Raw genomic sequence first — 24,479 nt, 5'->3', positions numbered from 1 at the left:
TCTGCCTGCTGTCATTTGCTTTTCATTTCTCTGTTCTCATTTTATCCATATCAAAGTAAACTCCCAGACCACCAAGCTAACATCAGTTTTGGACTTGACAGAGATGAATTTTTTTAAATTCTGGTTTGTGAACCCAGAACCTCACACATCATAGGCATATGTTCAACCAAAGCCACATCCTAAGTCCCTTATAAAGTGCAAATACTTGAGCCTCACTTTAGAGCTCCTGGTGCTGCACCCAGTAATCTGATTATCAAAAAAGTCCTACAGGTGCCAGAAAGATGGCTCAAGTTGTAGAGCACATACACTACCCACACACTGTCCTGGGTTCAATTCCCAGCACCTTATGGCCCCCAGAGCACTGCTGGGTGTAGTTGTGGGTGCAACCCTCAGTCCTGTCTGGCCAGGCCAGGCATGGCTGGGAGTTGTACCCTACCCCCAGCACTCTTGGATGTAGCCCCTACCTAAAAAAAAAAAAAAACAGCCCTATAGATTATTTTGTGAACACAAATTAAAGGATCACCATTCCAAAGAGATTTCTTGATCATGGAAGTTAGCAGCAACTTCCGAATATCCAAGTAGAATCTTTTTTTTTTTTTTTTTGAGTAGAAGCTGAAGGACATCCTTTTTATGAGGATTTCTTTCCTCACTTATTTTCCTCTTATTTCTTAAATTGTTCCTGTCCATCCTCCGTCCATTTCTTCCAATTTCCTTCACTCAGATTTTCCAAGGGATCACCCCCCTGGCTTTTTGTCTTCTTTTTACAAACTTCTCAGGAAAAATACATCTACTCACATAGCAAACTTATGAATTCTATGCCTTTGACTTCATAACTGTATTTCCTGGCTTTACTTCTATCTTTAACAGCTTTCCATCACTTCCAAAGGCTTTCTGTACACCCAAACCTCAAAACCCTACTAGCAGAATATACTACAATAAAAACTAAACTTATCCTCTTACTTGGCTTCCCATTACTCTTCTGCATTCCCACTTAGCACAGCGGTTGGGCTTTCACCTTTCACGCAGCCAACCCATGTTCGATTCTTCCGCCCCTCTCGGAGAGCCCGGCAAGCTACTGAGAGTATGAGCCCGCATATCTTGCCCACACGGCAGAGCCTGGCAAGCTACCTGTGTGTATTGGATATGCCAAAAACAGTAACAATAACTCTCTCAATGAGAGATGTTACTGGTGACCACTCGAACAAATCGATGAGCAATGGGATGACAGTGACAGTGACTTTTCTTTTATCTCTATAACATTTTTCCAATCCCTATGTGGCAGGACAGTGTACAGGGTGTTTTCCTTGCACATGACTGGCTTGGTTTGAGTCGCAGTACCCCATATATTCCCCCGAGCCCCTCCAGCAGTGATTCCTGAGTGCAGAGCCAGGAATAAGCACTGAGCACCATGAGGTGTGACCAAAAAAAAAAAAAAACCAACACAATAATTTATTTCCAATCCTTCATAGAAACTTCTTGTTCCCCCTATTCCTGTAATGTCTTAGCTCCCAAACACCTGCTCAGTGCTAAATCTTTGGTCCATACTTAAATAATATTTCTCGAATACTTTTGTCTTTTGTTGCTATGCAGATTGTGTGTGTGTTTGTTTGAGCATTTGTGTGTCCATTAACGGCAGAGAGCAACAATCAATAATTGAATCTAGGGGCCGGAGCGATAGCACAGCGGGTAGGGCGTTTGCCTTGCACGCGGCCGACCCGGGTTCGATCCCCGGCATCCCATATGGTCCCCCAAGCACCGCCAGGAGTGATTCCTGAGTGCAAAGCCAGGAGTAACCCCTGAGCATCGCTGGGTGTGACCCCAAAAAAAAAAGCAAAAAAAAAATTGAATCTAGTATTCTCTTGAGTCAAAGTTAAAGAGAAGGACTAATGTTTCAGGAGGAGCCTTCTCCGACTCAGTGGTAAACATAGACAACTTGGGACTTCTCCATATCTAGAGATGTTCACACATGACCATACAACATAGACTTGGGTGTCCACGGAGTGACTAAATCTGATAAAATTTGATAACCCAGTCAATGCTAAGATCATAGGGTCCCACTTATCAATATTTTCTTTCAAACTCCTGATGCCCACCTCTTTCCAACAGGGCATGAACTGGGTTTTCTATGCTTTTAATAACTTTCAGCTTCCCTGTACCAACACTCACACATGTATGAAAACTCACATACTTAGTACTAAAAACTAAACAAGTCACCTTTGCCTTCATGTGCTACCTAAATATGGGCATCCATATCATATCCAAGAGAGATGGAGGCATGCGTGCTAATGAGACAGTAGAGAAGAAGCATTTAATCTAGCCAAAATGATGTGACCAGGAATATTGAATTTTGAGGGTTGGTTAAGCATTATTTTAGTGAACCTGATGGGAAAGAACATTTCAGAAGGTCCCATTACATGCAAAGACACATAAGGTTGAGTGGTTTTATATGTTTGATTCAGTGTGGGAGAAATGGGCAGAGAGTGAATACAGAAAGTAATGTATGGGTCTCAAGGACATTTCTGAAACAGCATACTCCTAACTTGAAAGAATATGTTTTTGGTTTTGTTTTGTGTCACACCCAGCAGTGCTTAGGGATCATTCCTGGTGGTGCTTGGAAGACCATATGTGGTATTGGGAACTGAACTCAGGTTGGCCTCATGCAAGGCAAGTGCCCTACCCACTGTACTATTTCTCAGGTTCCAAGAGAATAATTTGATGAAGGGAGAAAAAATATCCAATATGACCATTATATTTTGTTGGATGACTGTGTGATAAAATTAGCAAGACCTGTAGAAGGGAATATAGTGGCGGAAACAATAACTGCAATACAGAGGAGTTACAGAACTAATTACTAGAGGGTGGAAGAAAGGAGCAACTAAAGAACATGATTACCAAGTTCAGAAGAGATAGGGAAGAGGAGGTATTAAAAGATACAAGGTTATTCTTGACATAAATATTACATAAAAATATCACTACCACATACCATTCATTGACAATATTCTATATATTAAGCACTAAACTCACAGCAACACTACAGGGTGGGTAACTGGGTTTCCTACTTTACACATGTGGATATCTTAGATGTAAGGATCACACGCAGTCATCCAGTGCCAAAACTTAAGCACTGGTTTAGTGATCCAAACAGACATGCGTTTCCCCCGTCTTACTGATGTTACTGAATGAAGTCTGCCTTACAAGTCTGGATGAACAAACAGCAGCTCCACATTCCCAGGTTTTGCAAACATCTGGGAAAGTTTCATTTAATCATCTGAAACAATAAGTATCAACAATATTTCCACAAATGGGGAGATCTTTTTGTTGACTTTGCCAAGTTTCCTTCAGATTTTATTTTCCATGGGTTTTAATGCACTTTGTCTAGAATATGTCAAATACTTCATTTAAAGGTAGAAATGTAGTCATCATCTCGAGCAGTGGTTTTCTGTGTGCATGAGCCTCACCAGGCAACACAGTGAGCAGGAAAATTCTCTGGCCTTCCTTGCTGCAAACCAAGTAAGACAGAATCTGGGGATGGGAAGTGCCCAGTAATGTGTAAGTTAAATTGCCCCCATTGCTGCTTTTAAGGCTGGCTGAAGTCTGAGATCTATTGTGCTCTAGTGCTCTAGGCTAAACTTTTGCAGCAGCTTATATAGAACCTTATTACATAAAAAGCACTAATCTAAATTGTGTTGAGCCCCAATGTCATGGTTACTGCCTAATGAAAGAATTGGGAATCGCTGTGCTGCAGAGAAAACCACTGGGAAAACCACAATATCTTAGCCCCTGGGGATGCCAGTTGTCACATCGTATTTTATGGAGTGTAATGAATATGATGGAATTCACTAAGGTGGATTATGCTTACCACATAAACAGAGTAACCCTGAAACCTAAATCTTTACAGAGCTGGACAAGATATAGAGGTTTCAGAGAAGTACACCTGCTTCCAAATTTAATTATAAGTTCAGCTCAGAGTGAATGGTCACATAAGGCAATACTAAATTAAAATCAAGTTGCCAGTGATCAAAGCCAAAGCATAGTCAAGGGCATCACTGTTGGTCTCTCTTCTTCCTGACTTCTCAAAACACAAGGTAAAGGAAGCTTTGCATAAGCTGCATAGTCAAGGCAATCTCCTTCCTTCCTTCCTTCCTTCCTTCCTTCCTTCCTTCCTTCCTTCCTTCCTTCCTTCCTTCCTTCCTTCCTTCCTTCCTTCCTTCCTTCCTTCCTTCCTTCCTTCCTTCCTTCCTTCCTTCCTTCCTTCCTTCCTTCCTTCCTTCCTTCCTTCCTTCCTTCCTTCCTTCTTCTTCCCTCCCTTCCTTCCTTCTCCCCTCCCTCCCTCCCTCCCTCCCTCCCTCCCTCCCTCCCTCCCTCCCTCCCTCCCTCCCTCCCTCCCTCCCTCCATTCCTTCTTTTCTTCCCAAAGGCTCAGTCCTGAATTAGGAAATACATCTACACACTTTACTGCATCATATTATTAACCCAGGAGGATCCCACAAAGTTGTCAGTGGAGGGTAACTGGCTGCGCCTCAGGATTTTACATTATAGACAGAGGAGGAAGGGATTTGTGCAGAAAATTAAATGGCATCCAGTCAAAGATGCTCTAGATAGCTGAGATTCTTAATGATGTCTGTCTAAGAGAACTGAAAAAATAGCCCAACATACTTTCAGATAAACTGCACTGTCCTAAGTACAGAGAAACCATGGGAAGACTCTGATAAGGGTGTTTCATTCTTGGCCATTTGTTTTCAGGGTAAGCTAAAATCAACAATTTTTGGAATGTGCAGGGGGCAGACCTGAGTTCAATTTCTCTGCCCCTCTCGAAGAGGCTGGCAAGCTACCGAGAATATCGAGCCCACGAGGCAGAGCCTGGCAAGCTACCCGTGCGTATTGGATATTGGATATGCCAAAAACAGTAATAATAAGTCTCTCAATGAGAGACGTTACTGGTGCCCGCTCGACCAAATCGATGAGCAACGGGATGACAGTGACAGTGACAGCATGCAGTCATTTTACCACGTGACAAAGCCCCCCTGCCCCCAGCTTATATTATTTGTCACTACTGCGGCACAGAGGCCAACAGCGCAAACGAACACCATCATGGCAGAGCGTGCTACTAACCTGCTCATGAACTTGTATCGGCGGGGCAGGTAATAGATTTTTCTCCTGGAAGAACAGCAAAAATGAAGCCAGTCGAGAAGAAAACCCATCGTCAGTTACAGTTTGAACTAGCAAGGAAGGAAAGGAGATTGAAGATAGAAGCCTGTAAGAGGTGAAGAAGAAAAAACTAAAAAGAGATTAACAGTGAGAAATGTAGTGGGAACACAGGTCATGCATTTTTTTGAGCCATGAAATCTTATGAAACATTTCCTATATTGATATGTCTTCCTTTCCTCATTACCATAATTTGTTATGGCTGCTCCTCGCCTACAGAACCTTTGCAGGGAGATGATTTGGAGCAATTGATATTTATATAAATTTGGCTGAGCTCAGCTTTTTCTCAGAGATGCAGAGATGAATTGTCAGCCCGAGGGCAACATATAACATTTAACGGGTGCACGGTTCTATTAACTGATATTTATCTAGCACTTCACAGGGTACTTCTCTCATTTGATGGAGGCAGAAGGGACATAAAAAATACATATTTTTCATATCTAGGATGGGAAGGATACATCTAATCGGTATCAGCATATTGCTGTAAATAGCCACGCCCAAGCATGCTGCCTAACCAAAGGCTTGGCTTTGAGGTGAGTTAAAGAAATAAATCAAAGAATCGTAGGAAAAAAATTTGAAAAATCTGATTTAGTAATGTTCCACTCTATGTCCTTACATCTGCACTTAAAAAATATTTAAAATGCTAATTTTTGCTATGTGATCAGAGAGCTCATCTTGTTGGATGCTTCATTAAAATACAAACCCCTTATCTACATTTGGCATTGAACTAGTGGCCAAAGTGTTTTTATGAGGAGTTATAATGAAACTGGTGAAACTTATATGCATTGTGAATCACATATGAACTATTTCACTTTGGAAAAAGAAAAAGTGTATATCTGAGGACTAACTTTGCCTATCTTGAAAACAAAACAAAAAAAAACTCACCTATGATTAATTAGGTGAAATTATAATAACAATACAATAGTCCACAGTTGTCAAGATTTCAAATTGGGGGAAAAAAGGGACAAATAGGAGGGAGCACAGGAATTTTCAGGGCAGTAGAACTATTCTGAGTAGTTGTCAGTGGTGGATCCATGACATCAAACAGTTCTCAAAGGTCAGGATGTACACCACTAAGAATACTGTACAGTTGGATTATAATAACATATCATCCCCGTCAATTTTAACAAATTAAATCACACAAAGGCTCCATATTAAGAAAACTGAGTAGAGTGAGATGAAATAGGGGAATAATTTATTCTATCTATTCAATTGCTATAAATCTAAAAATAGTTCAAAATATTAAGTAAACAAACATATCCATTAACATATAGGTAGTTAATGGGAAGATTTGTTGGATATTTCCCATAAGAAACCTATTTTCTCCTCACTGTAGGAATAAAAAGATGAGGAGATTCAACCTAGGAATCACAAATGTCGTGTACAGAAAGTGATAAATATACATAATTCTTTAGGGCATTTAAACTCAGCTAAATTGCTACTTGTACATTTTGTTGCAATAATACAGAGAGAATGCTTCCTTCAGAAATGCATATATCTGGGTCTTTTTTATTTTATTCCACTAGTTAGTCTTTCTATGTATGCAACAAGTCTACGCTGTTGAAAACTTAGAGAAACAAGTATATTTGCATCAGCTTTACACTGTTTAATTCCAAAGTTTTATCATATCTTTAAATTTGGGGCAGGGTTAATTCTTCTTCATGCCTCACTTTTATTTTCTAATGTTTTCCTAATATTTTCAAGAGTGTTTATTCTTTCTATAGAAACATTAGTATCAATTTGTCTATAAGATTTTATAAAGTTTTAACTGTGGTGTTTTAGATAGGATTTTATTCAATATATAAATTAACTAAGGAGTAAATGACATTTTTATGACATTAAGATATACTAAGAAAAAACTAAAGGTAGTCTTTATAATTATTGGGGGAAAATAAAATGAATATATCTCCTTTGGCTACAGTTAATTTTTCTGAAAATTTGCAGAAGACAATGGGACAGAGTTTGGGGGCACATCAAAAATTAATGTGGCCACTATGGAAAGCAGTATGAAGATTCCTCAAAACTAAAAAGTACAAATTCCCTCTAATCCAGTTATGCTACTTTTTAGCATTTGTACAATAAGTACAAAAACACTTATTTGGAAAGTAATATTCACCCCGTGTTGATTGTAATATTATTCTCACAGCAACATTGGTACCTACCAACACATGACTGACTAAAGACAATATGGACGTGTATTTATACCATGGAATGTTATTCTGTTATTTTAAAGATGGAATCATGCCATTTGCAAGAATATGTATGGACCCAGAGGTATCATGCTTAGTGAAATAGGTCATATGGAGAAGTCAGACACTGTATGTTTCACTCATTGGTGAAAAGGAAAGAGGTCAAACAAGTGAATGAACTAAATAAAAGGAAAACTTTCAAACTACAAGACCAAACTAGTGGTTTACTAAAAGAGGAAGAAGAATGGATTAACCAGAAAAACAAAGTCAATTTTATGGTGAAGGACAAAATTGTACTTTAATGGTAAACCTCAGGGACTAAGTACAGATTTGTTGGTTTTTAATAATATACACTTGAAACACATTGCTATAGTGTCATATTATTTTAATAAAAAAAGAAGAAAGAAAGAAAAAGAAAAACAGGTTATATCAAGTGATATGCTTAGGTAGCTTCATATCAATATTGATGAAGTTGATTCATGTCCACAAATTAACAGTATTTTCCTCCTGTAATTGTTATCCTGCAGAAATTCCTACATTGAAAAAGTTGCTCATAATTATGGTTTTTAAGGTATGGCCTGGATCATATTCTCTTACTGACAAATCAGAAAAGTATGAATGCTGCCTACAGGAAGTGTTATTCTGCTAGCTGGCAGCATGTCAAGGTATCTCCTAGGATGAGGCGACGCCTTTCAGGTAGGAGATATTTCCCCATGGGAAGGGAATTTGCTATATATTCACATTGCTCAATTGTCCACAATTTGGGTTCTTTACTCAAAAAGTTTGATCTGGGAGAATGTTTTGTGGTCTTTCTGTTTGAGAAATAGCATCAACTTCATTAAATTTTATTACAACCTGCACCTCACACCCTACCCGCAAAGTCAGACCTTTAGATTTGTTGGGTAGAAAATGCTGGTTTGATATGTGATTCTACCTAGTCATATTTTATGTTGGTACTTATTAATGATGTATTATTAATCTATATTAGTTACAGGTTGATAAGTAGCTGGTCTTTACCGTAATAATCATATGCAATCTTCAATAGAAACTAAATTTATATTTTTTCTAGCTCTTATTGAATCATATCTATATATCTTTACCCATGTCTATATCAATTCTTGGGGACTTAGATTCCCTTTGCAGCATTTTAAATATAAAAATCAAAACTAGAACTATGTTTAATCTCAGTTTCTTAGGGAAATTTACTTTGAGGAAAACAGATACTAGAAATCTCAGCTTCTATTTTAACTTAGTATTAGAATATCTGGACCACTAGACAAAGAAAAGAGTCACCAGGGAGATGGATTATTGGCCTATGAACAGAAATTGTCCTTTTCTAAATGTTCCTATAATTCTTCTCAGTCTGTATGAATGCATCTGACTTATTTTTTGTTTCAGCAGCTCACCATGGGTCATTAATACATTTATTTTAGAGCTGACATCAGTTTGTCCCATTCCTGTTATCTGACTTGATCTTAGTGGCAGGTCAGGAACTAAAAGTATTTAGTAATTATTTATTCTCTTTGGAACTGAGATGAAGGCAAATTAAGCCTTTTATATAGCTAAACAATCCACACAAAGCATTTTCTATTCTCATGAAAACAACTACCAGTGATTGAGTTTATATAGCATTTAGTGCCTGAATTAAACCTTTATAATAATAGTTGTTATACAGCTATACCATATTTTAATGAAATTTCTTGGGCTTGTTTCAATAGAAGCATATTTAAATGCTTTTATAAAGGAACTAATCTGTAAGAACTAAGAACATCCCCCTCCTTCACTACTTGAGAGATGATAAAAACGCACTTGGAAATTTTTTTCTCAGTGACACTTGAAATGTTTACCTGGTAAAGATTGAATTAAGTAGAAATTTTCACAAAAAATTCACGAGATCATTGTTGGCCATGGAGATATATTGCACTTCGTAAACATTTGAAAGAGTTTCTCCCCTAACAGCTTTTAAGGCAGAATTTTAGCTTTACTGTCTCTAAGAGAAGAGTACATTTGATTTACAGTGAGGCAGCAAAGAGGTAGGAGGGATAGAAATCCATTTATACCTACCTGAAAGGCATTCTTACATTCATTTGTTCTGCGTATCTTCCAAGCACTTCCCATGGGGCATGCAACTTCACAAAGATAATGTCACTATTTATTACAGAGGACTGGAACAGAAAAAAAGAGACTAAATTGAAAAGTATATCCAAGTCTTCAAAAGTTTAAATGAGCTGGAACACAGAATGCATAGATTGGCACGGCGTTCAAGAGTTGGGGTGTTCTTCAGCTATAAATGAAACTCATAAGTCTGCATATATCCATTCAACAAAATCTTTCGACCACTGTGTATCTACCACGGGGAAGCCAGCCTCGAACATACAATGTGCATGCCACTCACATTAAATTGCAAAAATATATTTTGCAAAAGAGAGGGAAAATCAAGTTTAAAGTAAGGATAAAATCAGATGGGTGTGAGGGGTATTTTGAAGAGAATACAAGGAGGAAGAGTTGAGGGGAAACACAGTTCTTTGGACAACAGGTCAGAGCAAGACTCTGGAGAAGGGCATGAGAACCCAAACAGAAAGGAACCAACAAGGAGAAAGAGTTGGATGACAGTTCAGGGGATCAAGGCCCTGAGCTGGGAAACAGCTTGATATGCCCTACATTCAAAAGACGAAAAGGAGACGAGAGAGCTGAAGTGCATTTCTCATGAAGAATAAACAGAAAATGGCTGAGAAGATGAGCAGGAGGCAGCTTGCCACGATACACTAGTCAGATTTGACCACCCTGGGAAGTTGTTATCATATAGTTTTCGAAACTCACTCTGCCTGCTGCATGGAGAACAAACTGCATGGGAGATGCTCTCAGTCATCCCAGTCCAAGCAAAGGTTGGAAAAGGAGGGTGGCGTGGAGGCGTCTAAGGAGATTAGGTCTAGGCCTGCGTCTGCTAAAACCCTTTCCAAGAACAGTGTTCTTCAGTCTCAAACCTTTTGGCCCTTGGGGTGTTTTTTTAATGAACACAGAATCGAGGAGATAAAATCAGGACTTCACACTTCAACAGGTTTGGGTTGGTGCCTATTTCAAAGGGATAACTCCAATGAGGAGATTTTTCTATGAAAATCATTTCTCAGAGGGTGGTCAAAAGATATCGGAAATGTAGCACAAAGATTAAGGTGATTGCTTTGAATGCAGGTGACCCTGGTTCATTCCTATCACTGCATATGGTTTCCTGAGTACCTTCTGCAGTAATCCCTGAACATATAGTCAGGAATAAGTCCTTAGCACTACTACGTGTAGACCCAAAATAAAGAAGGAAGGAAGGGAGGAAGGGAGGGAGGAAGGAAGGAAGGAAGGAAGGAAGGAAGGAAGGAAGGAAGGAAGGAAGGAAGGAAGGAAGGAAGGAAGGAAGGAAGGAAGGAAGGAAGGAAGGACAGGAGGGAGGGATAAATCAGTGAGACAAATTAGTTTGTCAGCAAAATAGCTAATTGCTTCTCTAGATCTTTCTCAAGGGTGTTTCTAGATGGTATGCCATTTAAATTTTTACAGCTTAGTACTGTTGACAGATATGTTGGGCATTTATGACTAAACTCTCCTTATGATCATATTTATAAACAATCTGCCATTTTTACATGCTGACAAAAATAGATCAACTTTATGCACAAACTGGAATAAATTTGTACTCTGGAGAATTGGTTTTAAATTGCAGATGATGTGCCATACAATTCATTTCTCACATATTAATTCAGGGTCTTCTTGCCAAGCTTATAATTATTATATTTGATTCATAAGGACTCCTCATGATATGACAGAATTCAATCTGGTATCATTTACAACATTGTTGGTGATTTGGTGATGGCAAATGCCCCATGCACGAGGTCACAAACATGCAATGGCAGGGGACAAGTTTTGATATTAATCTGAAAAAAGTCCAGTTCAAACTGAAATGAGCTTTTATATTGTGATTTTGGACAGGACTACCTCCATTTGTTAGCACTTGGAGGATGATGACTGTTTCTGAGACTCATGGTTGAATCTCATGGGCCCTTCACAGTCCCTGACACAGACCGAGCACATAACTACTCTCTGCCTATTTTGAGAATGTGGTTAGTGGAATGGGTAAGGAAAGCCCTGATCAGGTGACATAAGGTAAGAATACCATAAAGCTGGAAGTGACTCTGGGAGCCAATATAGTACGTTCCTACAAGTGAGATGTAGATACACACACAAACACACACACACACACACACACACACACACACATACTTGCATGCATGCATGTCCATCCTAAATCATTCATGCCTGTAGTGATATTAATGCCTTTATATGAGATGATCCTTTCAATTCTGCAAATTTACTACAAGATCATACACTCCTGTAGTTTCTTCTCCCTCCTTCCTGTGAGATAAAGAGCAACACTGTACAAGAAGTCAATACAGAAGTCACCTGATTCACAGAACCTGAGGCATTCATGGACTCAAGCAGACCTTAATTTAGAGCAGAGTATAATCTTAGAGAGTCGCTCTGTTTACACAAAATCATAGAGTGGAAGAGAACTAATATAGATCCCCATGAACATATGAAAACATCAAGGAGAACACATTAGTATATTCCACAGGGGCTCCTTTTAAATGGCTTATTTTGTTATGTAGAAGGAGCCCAGTTCACCAGTTCATTTTGTGAACACATACTGTAGCACTGTAGCACTGTCATCCCATTGTTCATCAATTTGCTCGAGCGGGCACCAGTAATGTCTCGTCTCCATTGTGGGATTTGTTGTTACTGAGGCAACTAAAATCCTATCATTTCTGCAAAAAGCACCATTGATTTGAATCATTCAGCATAGTAAAAATAATAGTTTACTATTTCAATTAAAATAATTCAAAACTGTCACCACACTATCTCTTTAGTGCCCTCTGGTTCTGGAAGCACTTTCACAAATTTTATTCCCACACAAGCCTTGTGAGAGGGTTCTCTCCTGCCATTTACCTAATAAGAGAGAGAATAAGACGAGAAACCTTCTCACAGTCAAAAGGAATTTCCCCCCAGTTGAACAGAAGCCACAACCCCAGAGCCTGGTTCCTTTGTTATTTGTATCGATAACACCATGAGATTTAAATGGGATTTAAATGAACTCTTGGCTTCCTATATTGCATCTAATATGCACAAGCTCTGAATTGTTTATCAGTTTACACAAACTAATATGAAAAGAATTTCAGATGTTAGGAAGCAAAGTGACAAAAACAAAGGACAAATTATGCTACTAATGAACTAAGATTATTTAGGACTATTAAAAGTTACTTTGACAACCTTAAGAAGAAAGTTAACTGGATTCTCTAGAGCAAGGATTATCTATGAATTATGAATGTTTATTCATGGCTGGGTGTGTGTGCACATACATTGTGTGTTGTCTATGAGAGTTTGGGGTTCATTTCGTATATTCCAAGGAAGAACTGAACTTAGTCCCAGAAACACTAAAACATAACTGCTAATTATATATCCCACATACCAATTTTTTGTCCACTGCTGAGTATGCTGCTGTTTCTAAATAGTGTTTTCCTTGTTATTAAGTATTCATTTCTATATAAATCCAAGTGAGCAACTGCCAATATAAAGAGAAATGAAAATGATTTAGCTGTTTCACTAATGCACTGCAATAAAAATCCCTTATTCAAACCTTGGGAGTAAGAAAAATGCTCATTTAAAGGAGCTAGGGAAAATAACCTGAGAAGATTAATAAGAAAATTGGTGGTAGCATGACACCAACCCAAAGTAGAAATAAATAAGATTCACAGAAAATATTTCTTATTTCATCAAACAAGGTCAGATAGGACCCTTCTTTGAGGTGGATCCTAGACGCTTCATAAACCATATCCTTACAACAATATGCCACAATTTTGTAAGGGATGGTGAGATATGAGATAAGACAGTGGGTATGAGAAGAATTAAATAGAAAGTATCTGGTCCAAGCATCCGTTTCTCAAATATGTGTATATGGATGTACCTCTCATGATCCCCGACACAATTTGCCAAGAAGAACCTATAAAAGGAGAAAAAGATTTTGAAGTGGGACATGGAGGCAGAACACGAACTCAGGGTTTTTGTAGTTGTTATTGTTTTGAGTACGCTTTATTATTTTATTTTATTATTGAAGAACTATGATTTACAAGGTTATTGATAGTTGAGTTTTCGGCATATAATATTTCAACATCAATCCCACCACCAGTGTCAATTCGCCTTCACCAGTGTTCCCATATTCCGCCCCCACCCCGATCCCAGCCCTCACCCTATCCCCGCCTGTCACCTTGACAGGCACTTTACAAAGTTTCAGTGGCTGCAGCTTAGATCTCATTTTTTCAGTGTTGCTTAGTCTGTGTTTTGGATATATGATTATACAAACCCATATCACAAGTATAGCTGAAGCTCTGAAGCCTGTTTACCAAATATTTCCCATTCTCTTCATTGCTCCCCCTTCCGCCCCTACTGATTTCTTTCCTTCTCTGTCCCTCTCCTCTCTAAACACTGGGATCAAGGGTGATTTAGGCAATCCCAATTTACTTCAAAACATTTTCTTATCCAGTATTCCATATGCCACAGATAATAAGTGAGGTCATCCGCATTTGTCTCTCGTCTTCTGGCTTACTTCATTCCACATGATACCTTCCATGAACTCAGTTTTCAAAGAGTTAAGTTCAAGGTGCGTATGAGAAAAATGTCTTGTAGAAAGTTATATGGATGAGCTAAGGGTCAGGGGAATAAACTGAGATACAAATAGATACAATTCTATTTGCTACAGATACAAAGTAAATGTGACCAGAATTATATGTGACCAGAGTATTTAAATCCATAAGATTTGATGAGATAACACTAGGAAAGAGATTAGGTAAGGGAGCTTCAGTAAGTTACATGAGAAGCTACACTAGAGTTAAATTAGGAATGCACTGAACATTAAGTTAGGTATCCTCTTCCCTATGTCTACCGCTTACCAGGATCTCAGGAAAGCTGTTTTTGTGTGTTTTTAGCTTATTAAAGAACATTATAGGAATATCAATCTATTGAGTTGTATTGAATGGTGTCACACAGATTATATGCTCAGAGGACACCTAAAACAATGGTAGCTGCTATGGTCTCCAAGAAGGCCATGCCATATTGGTGATGGTGAGAAGATCACAGCACTTGTTACAACCTGGGAAAGTGACAATAAATAACGAACCAATATCTTGGAAGATTTTTCCACTGTGTCAACAAGTCTAAACCAGAAGAAACCATAGAAGTTAAGGCAAACACTGCTACTCCATGGTCCTTGGGGTCTTTTATGGATATTCTAAGGTCATTCATTGATATATTCATTCAAACTAATATATAAGGGTTTGGAAATAACAAAGCAAGTGTAAAAGGAGAAGGACAGTCCTTCAGTAGACATTCATTAAGAGACTTGTACATATGAGATATTCTGTTAGATGTCAAAGAGAGACAGTAGGAAGGATTTAGTCTAGAGTAGGATATAAAGGACATAAAGTAATAGGAAAACATAAGATTTAAAGCTCTAAATAGTGGCAGGAAAGAAAAGTATGTAGCTGTATGAAAAATTACTAGGGATCCCAACTTTACACTAGCTGGTTGAGTTCTGAAGGCATGATATTTAGCCCAAGATCTGAAAGATCTGAGAAAGTGTAAGTCTGAGAAGAATCAAAGTGAAAAATATTCCAGGCATAAGGATCAACAAAGAGGAAGGCCCTGAGGTTGTTCACAGAAACGGAAAAGCTGAAGTTATTGCACATTGTATGGTGTGAAGTAAAGAGAGTTTCCTGAGGCAAAAGTGAAGGGAGGTATGGGGACAGACCATAACCCCGTGAACAATGAGAAAGGGGTTAGTATTTTATAGCTCTAAGGTCAGTGGGAATTGTCTCATAAAGGCACAAAGCGGTGGGAGTTTTAAAAAATGCAGTTTGGAGGTCTCAGAACCTCCATCAAGGAGCACAGACTGGAAAATTCGATAGAAAAGTTATTCCACTAGGTCAAGTTGAAACAAAATGGTGGTTGAAACCAGCAGGTGTATGTGATGAGAAGGAACAAAATGGACAGACTTAAGATGTATTTGAGGGTAAATATAAAAAGCATCTAGGATGGATCAAATGGGAGAATTGAGAAAAAAAATCCAGTTTCTCGAATAATAATACAGGTTGCTTTGTATAGAAAATTGGATGGATGGCAGGAACACATTAATTTACAGAACAGTCAGAGAAATGATGGTTGTTTACTTTGGAATACGTGTTTCTTGAGGTACCTAGTAAATATTACAAAGATGTTTGAAGCAGACAAATGGATCAGATGCATGCAGTTTGCAGAAGGGTGGGATGTGTTCACTTGAGAACTGCAGGGATATAGTTTAATAGCGAATCATTTAATTAGGTCGCCCAGGAAAGAGTATGAATGGAAAGATCATGCCTTACACCAAACTAATACATAGGGGTTTGAAATGGAACAAAGCGCGTGTTATAGGAGAAGGACAAAGAACCATCAGAGAGGAGGCAGGGTGCCCTGTTTCAGAGACTCATAAAAAAAGCTCAAAGGAGATCAATGCAAAAATTTCTCAGGCACCCATTCCTGGCAGGCCAATGCCCGTGAACAAAGTCCCTGTAGCTGCTCCCACAACCCAGAGCCACCGTCATGCCTCTGGATGGACCCCACTACCTTGGGACCGAGCACCACAGGGGACCTAGTCTGCTGAAAACTCCAGGTACACTGGTCTTTGTGGCCGAAAACACCAGGCCAGGCCTTCTTGCAGTCAAAGTGGGCAACCTCCCCCACTGTCTGTACTTCCAGAAGACACAGCAGCCATGTAGGCTCAGTTAAATATTTAACTGTCCAGTTTACTGCTCACTTAAATATTTTGGATGTTCTAAGTGCACGGCCACACAGCATGTGCAAACTCTACAACAGTGACATATCCCAGTAGTAGTATACCAGATTAAATGGGATGTAACACAGAAGCCAAACAACATTAACAACATAAACACAAAAGGCTTAACTTGCAACAGCAGCTTAGTAAAATCTCAGACAAGGACTTAATGTCCCCATGGAGAGATACAACAATTTTTGCAAATATTTTTCTATGGAAATTACTTCTTGATTATTTTGTTAGCTATTTAACAAGCAATTATATTTGTTATATTTGACAATATAACAAATATAATTATTTTTGTTAAATATAAAAATATAATAATTATATTTAACAATATAACAAAGATAAGTCTCACAATGGAGATGTTACTGGTGCCCTCTTGAGCAAATCAATGAGCAATGGGTTGACAGTGATACAGTGATACAGAATTGTTATATTTAACAAGCAATATAAAATAAATTACTGTGGGCCCATTTGGACCAAAAGCAAACAAACCAACAAAAAACAAGCAAAATAAATGAATCCATTTTCCTTATAACAATTTGGGCAATTCACTAGGAACTGGACCAGGTTATGACAGATGGAAAGAAAATAAAACCACAACAGAAACACACTCTTGAGATAAATGGAAACTTTGTCTTCAAAAATCAAAATTATTTTGTATGAAAAAACCTGTACCTACCCAAGAATCAGTTTATTTAAGAACATCTTTTTGATTTTAGTTTTGGGGTCACTCCTGGCGATGCTCTGGGGTTACTTACTCCTGGCTCTGCACTCAAGAAATACTCTTGGTGGTGCTTGGGGAATTATGTGGGATGCTGGGGACTGAATTTGGGTTTGCTGTGTGCAAGACAAGTGCCCTACCTGCTATACTACCTCTCCAGCCCCAAGAACATCTTTTTTTTTTAATATCATAGGGATATCATTTTTAATGACATAGGATATCATAGTCTCTGATCAAGACTGGGCCTATTCTGCACAGATCCCCCATTTTCTAGCAGCTAGGCATTCACACCCAGAAACTGCCCCGGCGCAGTGTAATCCCATCAATGGTCAACATCCAGAGACTACAAAAACAAGCTTCAGGAAGAGAGCTATGCAGTCTCAGAGTCTCTTGCCCCGCTGCCTGGCTGTCTTCAGTGGGGCCCTCAGAGGGGGTGGGTTGCGTTCCCCCCCCCCCGCCCCAAGCAGAACTCTGGAACCTAACCACAACTATGCTCAAGGCCCCTCTCCACACTTTCAGATGAGCCTCACACATGAAGGAACCGGCAGAGGAACCCAGGTGTGTGGGTCCCGGGGCCGAGATCTCCAACAAGCCTGCTTGGATTGGGACTAGGCCTCTTCTGTCCAGATCCCCCATTTTCCAGTAGCTAGGCTGTCACACCCAGAAACTGCCCCTGGCACGTGTAATCCCATCAATGGCCAACATCCAGAGATATAAAACCAAGCTCCCAGAAGCATCTTATAGCCTAATTCTCCCTCTCAGAGAACCTGGCAAGCTACCGAGAATTTCCTGCCCACATGGGAGAGCCTGGCAAACTTCCCGTGGCAGATTCATATGCCAAAATCAGTAACAATGATGGGTCTCATTCCCCTGATCCTGAAAGTCTAATGCGGCACCGTTGGGAAGGATGAGTAAAGAGAGGCTTCTAAAATCTCAGGGCTAGGAAAAATGGAGATGTTACTGAGCCCACTCAAGAAAATCGACAATCAACGGGATGATGATGATGATGATGATGATGATGATGATGATGATGATGATGATGATGATGATGATGGGCCTGTTATAGGCTTGAGGGATGGCTGGAAAAATGGAAACAATGGTGGAGGGAAGGTGTAATGGTGGGGGAATAGGTATTAGAATATGAATACCTAGGGGCTGGAGTGATAGCACAGCGGGTAGGGCATTTGCCTTGCACGCGGCCGACCCAGGTTCTAATCCCAGCATCCCATATGGTCCCCTGAGCACCGCTAGGGGTAATTCCTGAGTGAAGAGCCAGGAGTGACCCCTGTGCATCACCGGGTGAGACCCAAAAAACCAAAAAAAATATGAATACCTGTAACAAATCATCATGAACAACTTTGAAAACCACAAGGTTTAAATAAACTAGGAGGTGGGAGGGAAATAAGACTACAAAAAAAAAAAAGAAGGAAAGGCGGCAGTAAACAAAGAGATGGGATAGAAGCCAAGAGAGGAATGTGCTCCTAGAATGACTGAGTCAGGTGCTCCCTGTGTTCCTAGAACATGTTCCCAGAAAAAGTGGAGTCAGATAAGCCAGGCACAGCTCAGACAATATTTCCTGCAGATACACAGCCCCCCCAATGATCCCCAGGTTCAGTCTCATTCAGCTGAGTACCCTTTCCCCTCCTCCTGCTCTGGTAACTCCCCTTCGCCCAGTGCTCAACTTGCTCTCTGAAACGAAGCTGAGAATTTGCAAATTTCAACTTGCTCACCTGAAGAATTGGAGCAGAGCTAGAGAAGGGCACAGGGGTAATGGGCAAAGTCTCTCTCCCAAGCTCTCTCTGCTCTACCACTGGCAGCCACCAGCAACTTCTGATGGAGCCCACCCATCTCCCGATAAGCTCTCAAAGTCAGTGGGGAAAAACGTCAGAAGAATCTCCAGGCTCTGCTCCCCTTTCAGATCCCCAGTTCCACTGTGTGACTCTTCACACTTCTTTTGAGGATTCTTGGACCACAAACACTCCTCACGCTCCTGAGAAGGATGTGCAGTATGGCCTCCCACTACTCTATCCCCCCGCCCCCCCCCCACACACACAAATACACAAACACACAAAACACACACACACAGACAGATATAATTTCCAGATTCTCATTATTTCCTTTCCTCCCAAATTTTGAGAATTGCAATTCTGAGTCTCGCTTTGTAACTCTGACAAGTGTCTGAGTGACATCATGATTTTGTATGGGGTGGCACATGGAGAGTTGTGCACGGGTCTCTGTGTCTTTTCCTAAAGGAAATATACTCAAAATCATATTTGCCCAAGAAACCTCCTTCTGGGAAATTCTTCATCAACTTATTCAGGTCCATTTTTACTGACTGGACCTGAATTCTTTCCCCCTCCCTGGGAGAGTGGGGTGCAGGTGTGATCCATGAAGGTTGTAGTAGCCCCAGGTATAATTGGGGGGTGTTTTCTGTTTGTTCACTTAAAGCAGCTAGATTTCCCAGGGGCATGCTGAGTAATTCCTTTCTTTCTTTCAGAAATAAAAGCAGCAGGTCGAATAGTTTGGGAAACTTAGGTATCTGAAAGAGGATGGTGGCATTCTTTAAAAAAATAGCAGAAGAAAGAAAAGCAATTTAAGAAGATTTGGTTAATCATTTATCAAATATTCATTACAAATGCATTAACCTACCCTTGTGCAGGGAAAGGGTCATTTGTGTATAATGAGGCAACAAGCTCCAATGTGCTCTGGGCTACACAATAACAAGAGATGACTGTTCCTGCCCCGAGAAACTAATATTCAGCCATGGCAATAAAATAAGTGCACGTGGGATTTGAGTAGAATTACAAAACAAGAAAGCAGTGAATGCAAAAGCATACCGCCAGTTTTATTCATTGAAAGGCCACAGAAAAACCACACTGTGTGGTGGTAGTGGGTCAAAATCATAGTTTTGCAGTTAACAGGTCAAGTGCTAGATCCGCTACCTAGGAGTTGATGAGGATTAGCAAGATTATAAGCCTCAACTCTCTCACCTGTGAAATGGGAACTAACAGCACTTAGTTCAGATTTCTTCTGAGGATTAAAAAGCTTGATTAATGTGAAGTACTGAGTTACTGGTTCACTACAAGTGCTCTTTATTTTTTTTTTTCTTTTTGGGTCACACCTGGCGATGCACAGGGGTTACTCCTAGCTCTGCACTCAGGATGGAATTACCCCTGGCCGTGCTCAGGGGACCATATGGGATGCTGGGAACCGAACCCAGGTGGGCCGCGTGCAAGGCAAACGCCCTACCCGCTGTGCTATCTCTCCAGCCCTACAAGTGCTATTTAAATGTTGAGGAGAAGGTGCATGATTCATCAATGGCACTTGATGAATATGAATGGGGAAAATTCATATTTCATAAGCAATCTTAAGGTAAAGTTCACTGAGCAATAAATGGGAAAATGTTTTCCTTTTCCCCAACTGGTATGGGAATTTGGGCTACCAGAGTGACAGAATAGGAACAAGACGTGTTAGCTTAGCAGCCCCAGAATGCTCAGATGGAAGGAGTTTGCTTTTCTCTCACTCATAAGTCTCTAAATGTTCTCACTAAGACAAAAACTGGACAGGGGCTTCCACTGTGTGAATTGGGAGATTGCATAGGGTTTAAGGCAATTGCCTTGCATGTTTCAAGCTCCAACACTACAAATGACACCCCAAACACTACCAAGAAAGACCGCAAGGCACAAGCCAAGAAAGACCACTGAGAACCACCAGGTATGGTCCCCAAATAAAAATCAATAAATAAAGGCAGGAGACAGATGAACAGGAAATGCAAATGAAATAGAAGTGATTTTGACAATAGTCCTCAGGGAGTCCTGGAGCCCTGCAAGTGGTTGATGAATGTCAAAACTTTGAATTTCTTTATTTACCTAGGTTAAAATCATACAGCAATTAATCACTACAATTGACTTTTGTGGTTTTATTTGCCACTTCTCGTATCCAAGTATTAACCAGGCCCAACTGTGCACAGCTTCTGAGAACAGATGAGATGGGTTTCATGGCTGTAGACTCCATTTGCCATTTTTTAAAGTTTTGTTGGAGCAAGCAAGATTAAATAAACTTGCTATATACCTGCCGAAGGGGCAGGGTGGGGGATGGCAGGAACCTTGGGATCGCTGGTCATGAGATCACTGGTTGACGTGCAACATTGTAAGCCTGAAACAATTCTACTATGAGCAACTTTGTAAATCATGGTGTCTTAATTAAAAATTTATAAAATGCCCAATACCATTTCGGGACAAAATATGCTAGTAAAAATCATCTCCAATCTTTTATTTTCTAATCTTGAAGGAAAAAATGTCTTTAATGAGTTGAAACTTTAACAACGCCCCAGTAAACTGAAGGGGGCCTTCGGGACTTAGATGACACTTCCTAGTCTCTAGGAGGGACTTGATGGTACCTGAGAAGTGGGTGCTGCTGTGCGGTGGGAATAACACTCGGCCAGGTTCTATCCTACTGTCTCCTGACAAGATTCACTAAGCACCTCTCTCTCTCCTCTCTCTCTCTCTCTCTCTCTCTCTCTCTCTCTCTCTCTCTCTCTCTCTCTCTCGGAGGGCAGGAAGAGGTTGAGGCATATTTGATGGTATTCAGAAATTAGACTTGATTCTGTGCTCAGGGATCACTCCTAGTCATGCTTGAGGATCATATGCAGTGCTAGGGATCAAACCAGGGCCAACTGTGTGCAGGGCAAGTAACTTACCTGGTACTACTTTTCTGTCCCTCTCTTTCTTCACTCACCACAGGGAGAGAACACAAACTCAGTTCTGCAACCTACAGCTCTCATTTAAGGTCACTGTCGTCCCATTGTTCATCGATTTGCTCGAGCGGGCACCAGTAACGTCTCCATTGTGAGGCTTGCTGTTACTGTTTTTGGCATATTGAATACGCCACGAGTAGCTTGCCAGGCTCTGCTGTGTAGACGGGATATTCATGGTAACTTGCCAGGCTCTCTGAGAGGGATGGAGGAATCGAGCCCAGGTCGGCCACATGCAAGGCAAATGCCCTACCCACTGTGCTATTGCTCCAGACTGGAATAACCAATGAATATATATGCATACACACATATATGTGTGTGTGTATATATGTGTGTCTGTGTGTATACATATATATAATGGAGTATATATATGCATATATGTATACTCCAGTTTCCAGGGAATGTGTATACTCACACATGTGTGTGTGTGTATAACATTATCCAATCTTGAGTTTTCTCTTCACTGGACCTTTGATTTGGATTCTGGCTCTTCCTCTCTTCCCTCAGCTTCTTCATCTTCATCTGCAATGAAACTGTCCATCTATTTGGCTCCAAAATGGCTCAATAGAAAAGGAAATAGAAATTCTGGTGGTGTTTTCAGATGATCACACACCTCATTGTGAGTATCATGATTTAGAATCCACACCCTCAGCCCTTCAGGGTACCAACAAAACTCTGCTGAGGACCCCACTGTGCCTATGAGGTGTGGAGAGGGAAGGACAGTGGAACAAACCAGAGTGAATCCCTCAAGTTCTACTGGGAGCAAACCCTCTTAGACAATGACCTCAACTGTGAGGCTGTTAAGCTCGGAGAAGGACAGAGAGCTAGAAAGGGGGCAGGGAAGGGTGAGAACAGACCCTCTGGCCACGCAGAGCCTGGGGAGTCCTCAGAAGCAGGCAGTTCCATTGCCCAGGGAGAGACTATGCCAGTGAGAAGAGTCATGGGCAAAGGTCTGAGACATAACTATGTTGGGCATTTTTAAATTATTGAGCATGAAATTTATGAAGTAAGGGCAGCTGCTTGCACTGTGTTTATATCCCCTTAGACACCTCCCCAGTCGCATCTTCTCACAGAATGCTATTAGAAAAACAAAGCAAGTTCCTAAATTCTCAGGCCAAAAGGAGAGATTCATTTCTAGTTGGGAACCTAGGTGAGCCTAGGACACAAACAGACGTGGAATAGTTGAGATGACGTCCATAATGTTACAAACATGCTTGATGGGATTACGAGGCTTTCCCATGTATTCGATCACCTGTTTTTCACTCCAGCCCTCTGAGGAAGCACCATTAATCATCTCACTGATAGAATAAGAGGAACAAAAGCAGAGAGATCAGTCAGGGGCCTTGACTAAAATCAGTCAGCGAGGAAAGAGGGAAGACCGAATTCTCACCGAGGCAGTTGGTACAGCTGAGGCTAAGGTGAATACATAAATATTTTCATGGTTTCAATTCCACTGTTGGTTCCGTCTTTGGAGAGAAATGGTTAGTTACATACTGGAAATCCAGGTGCAGGGATATACTAGTAAGAAAAAAGACTAAGCCTTGTTCTGCTACACACCACGGCTGTGTCTCTGGACACATCAACACGTGAACTTTGGCTTCCTCTTCTGTAAAGTATGGAAAGCGATACACATTTTGCAGGACTCTTCTGATACTGACAACGCTGTACGTAGGTGGTTCAATAAAAAGAAATTTCTCCCTCCTTTTTATAGTGACTAAAAGAGCGGCGGGCATTCTGCTAACTTATAGCTGGTGCTGGATTTTCTTTGTGGACCTGAGATCTTATCACTGAGACCTGTGAAGAAATGTACATTTTCAGGGAGCTAAAGGGCTCCATGTAATCACGAGACAATTTCAGCTTCCCTCGCAGTGGGGTTGCCATCTGACCAGCTGTGTCACTGGACAAATGATGTGCATTTGTCTGAGCTTTGGTTTCTCTGCAAAAAACAAGGTCATATAACTCTGAAGACTTTTTTGTGTGTGTTTACTCTTCTTTATTCCCCTCAGAAATAAAGGAGGATTACAAGTATTTGTAAGTGTAGTTCAAAAAACCCCTCGGCTGATTCATTTGAAATGATCTCTCCACAATTCCTATACACAGATGCACATACACACAAAGACACACTCATTCCACACACACACACATACTCACACACGCTGAATGTGCCCTGCTAGAGTCAAATCTCTGAAATACTTTATGTTCCTGAAAGGCTGCAATGTTCAGCCACTGATGCTGACATTATCATCAGTGATGGGAGGTTGGTGTAACATGACCATTCACTTTTTCCAAGCCAATATTTACTACACTGACACCCACAAGTACCACTGGCTAGTCACACTTGGATGTGGTTTAATTAACACAAATTGCAATGCCAACATCCACGTGTTGAATGGGATTCCCCCAGGACTCCATCCAGGCTCTGCTATCATCCACATGAATTCTCTCTAGATGATTGTGTTCCTTTGCAGTTGCTTTAGATGCTCCTATTGTCTGGTATCTGCCAGATCCACATCTTTGGATCAGACCCCTCTTTCAATTTCCAGATCAGTCTAGCCAACAACCTATAAGACATTTGCCTTCAATTGTCTCACTGACACACTAAACTAAATGTGGTCAAGTAAAACCCCCTTCTCTGAAAATACTGCTCTTTTCCTCAAAACCTCCACCATATTTGAGATATGGAAAGACCATTCACCCAGAAACTCAAGAC

General features: G+C 40.4%; 1 protein-coding gene across 4 annotated transcripts in view; it reads right to left on the bottom strand.

Annotated features, from left to right (window-relative positions):
• ANO4 (anoctamin 4) overlaps positions 1–24,479 on the bottom strand; it is a 439,919-nt gene that overhangs the window by 131,949 nt on the left and 283,491 nt on the right. For all 4 annotated transcript variants that reach the window (XM_055118276.1, XM_055118277.1, XM_055118278.1 and 1 more), the window contains 2 exons: positions 9,458–9,558; positions 5,112–5,156 (listed from right to left, as the gene is read on the bottom strand). In XM_055118276.1, the coding sequence (XP_054974251.1) occupies positions 5,112–5,156; positions 9,458–9,558 (146 nt within the window). The remainder of the gene's footprint in view (positions 1–5,111; positions 5,157–9,457; positions 9,559–24,479) is intronic.

The sequence above is a fragment of the Sorex araneus genome, chromosome 10 (assembly GCF_027595985.1).
Source record: "Sorex araneus isolate mSorAra2 chromosome 10, mSorAra2.pri, whole genome shotgun sequence".
In the NCBI taxonomy this organism is placed as follows: Eukaryota; Metazoa; Chordata; class Mammalia; order Eulipotyphla; family Soricidae; genus Sorex; species Sorex araneus.
The sequence above is the reverse complement of the archived record's forward strand: the minus strand, read 5'-3'. Positions and strand labels throughout refer to the sequence as shown.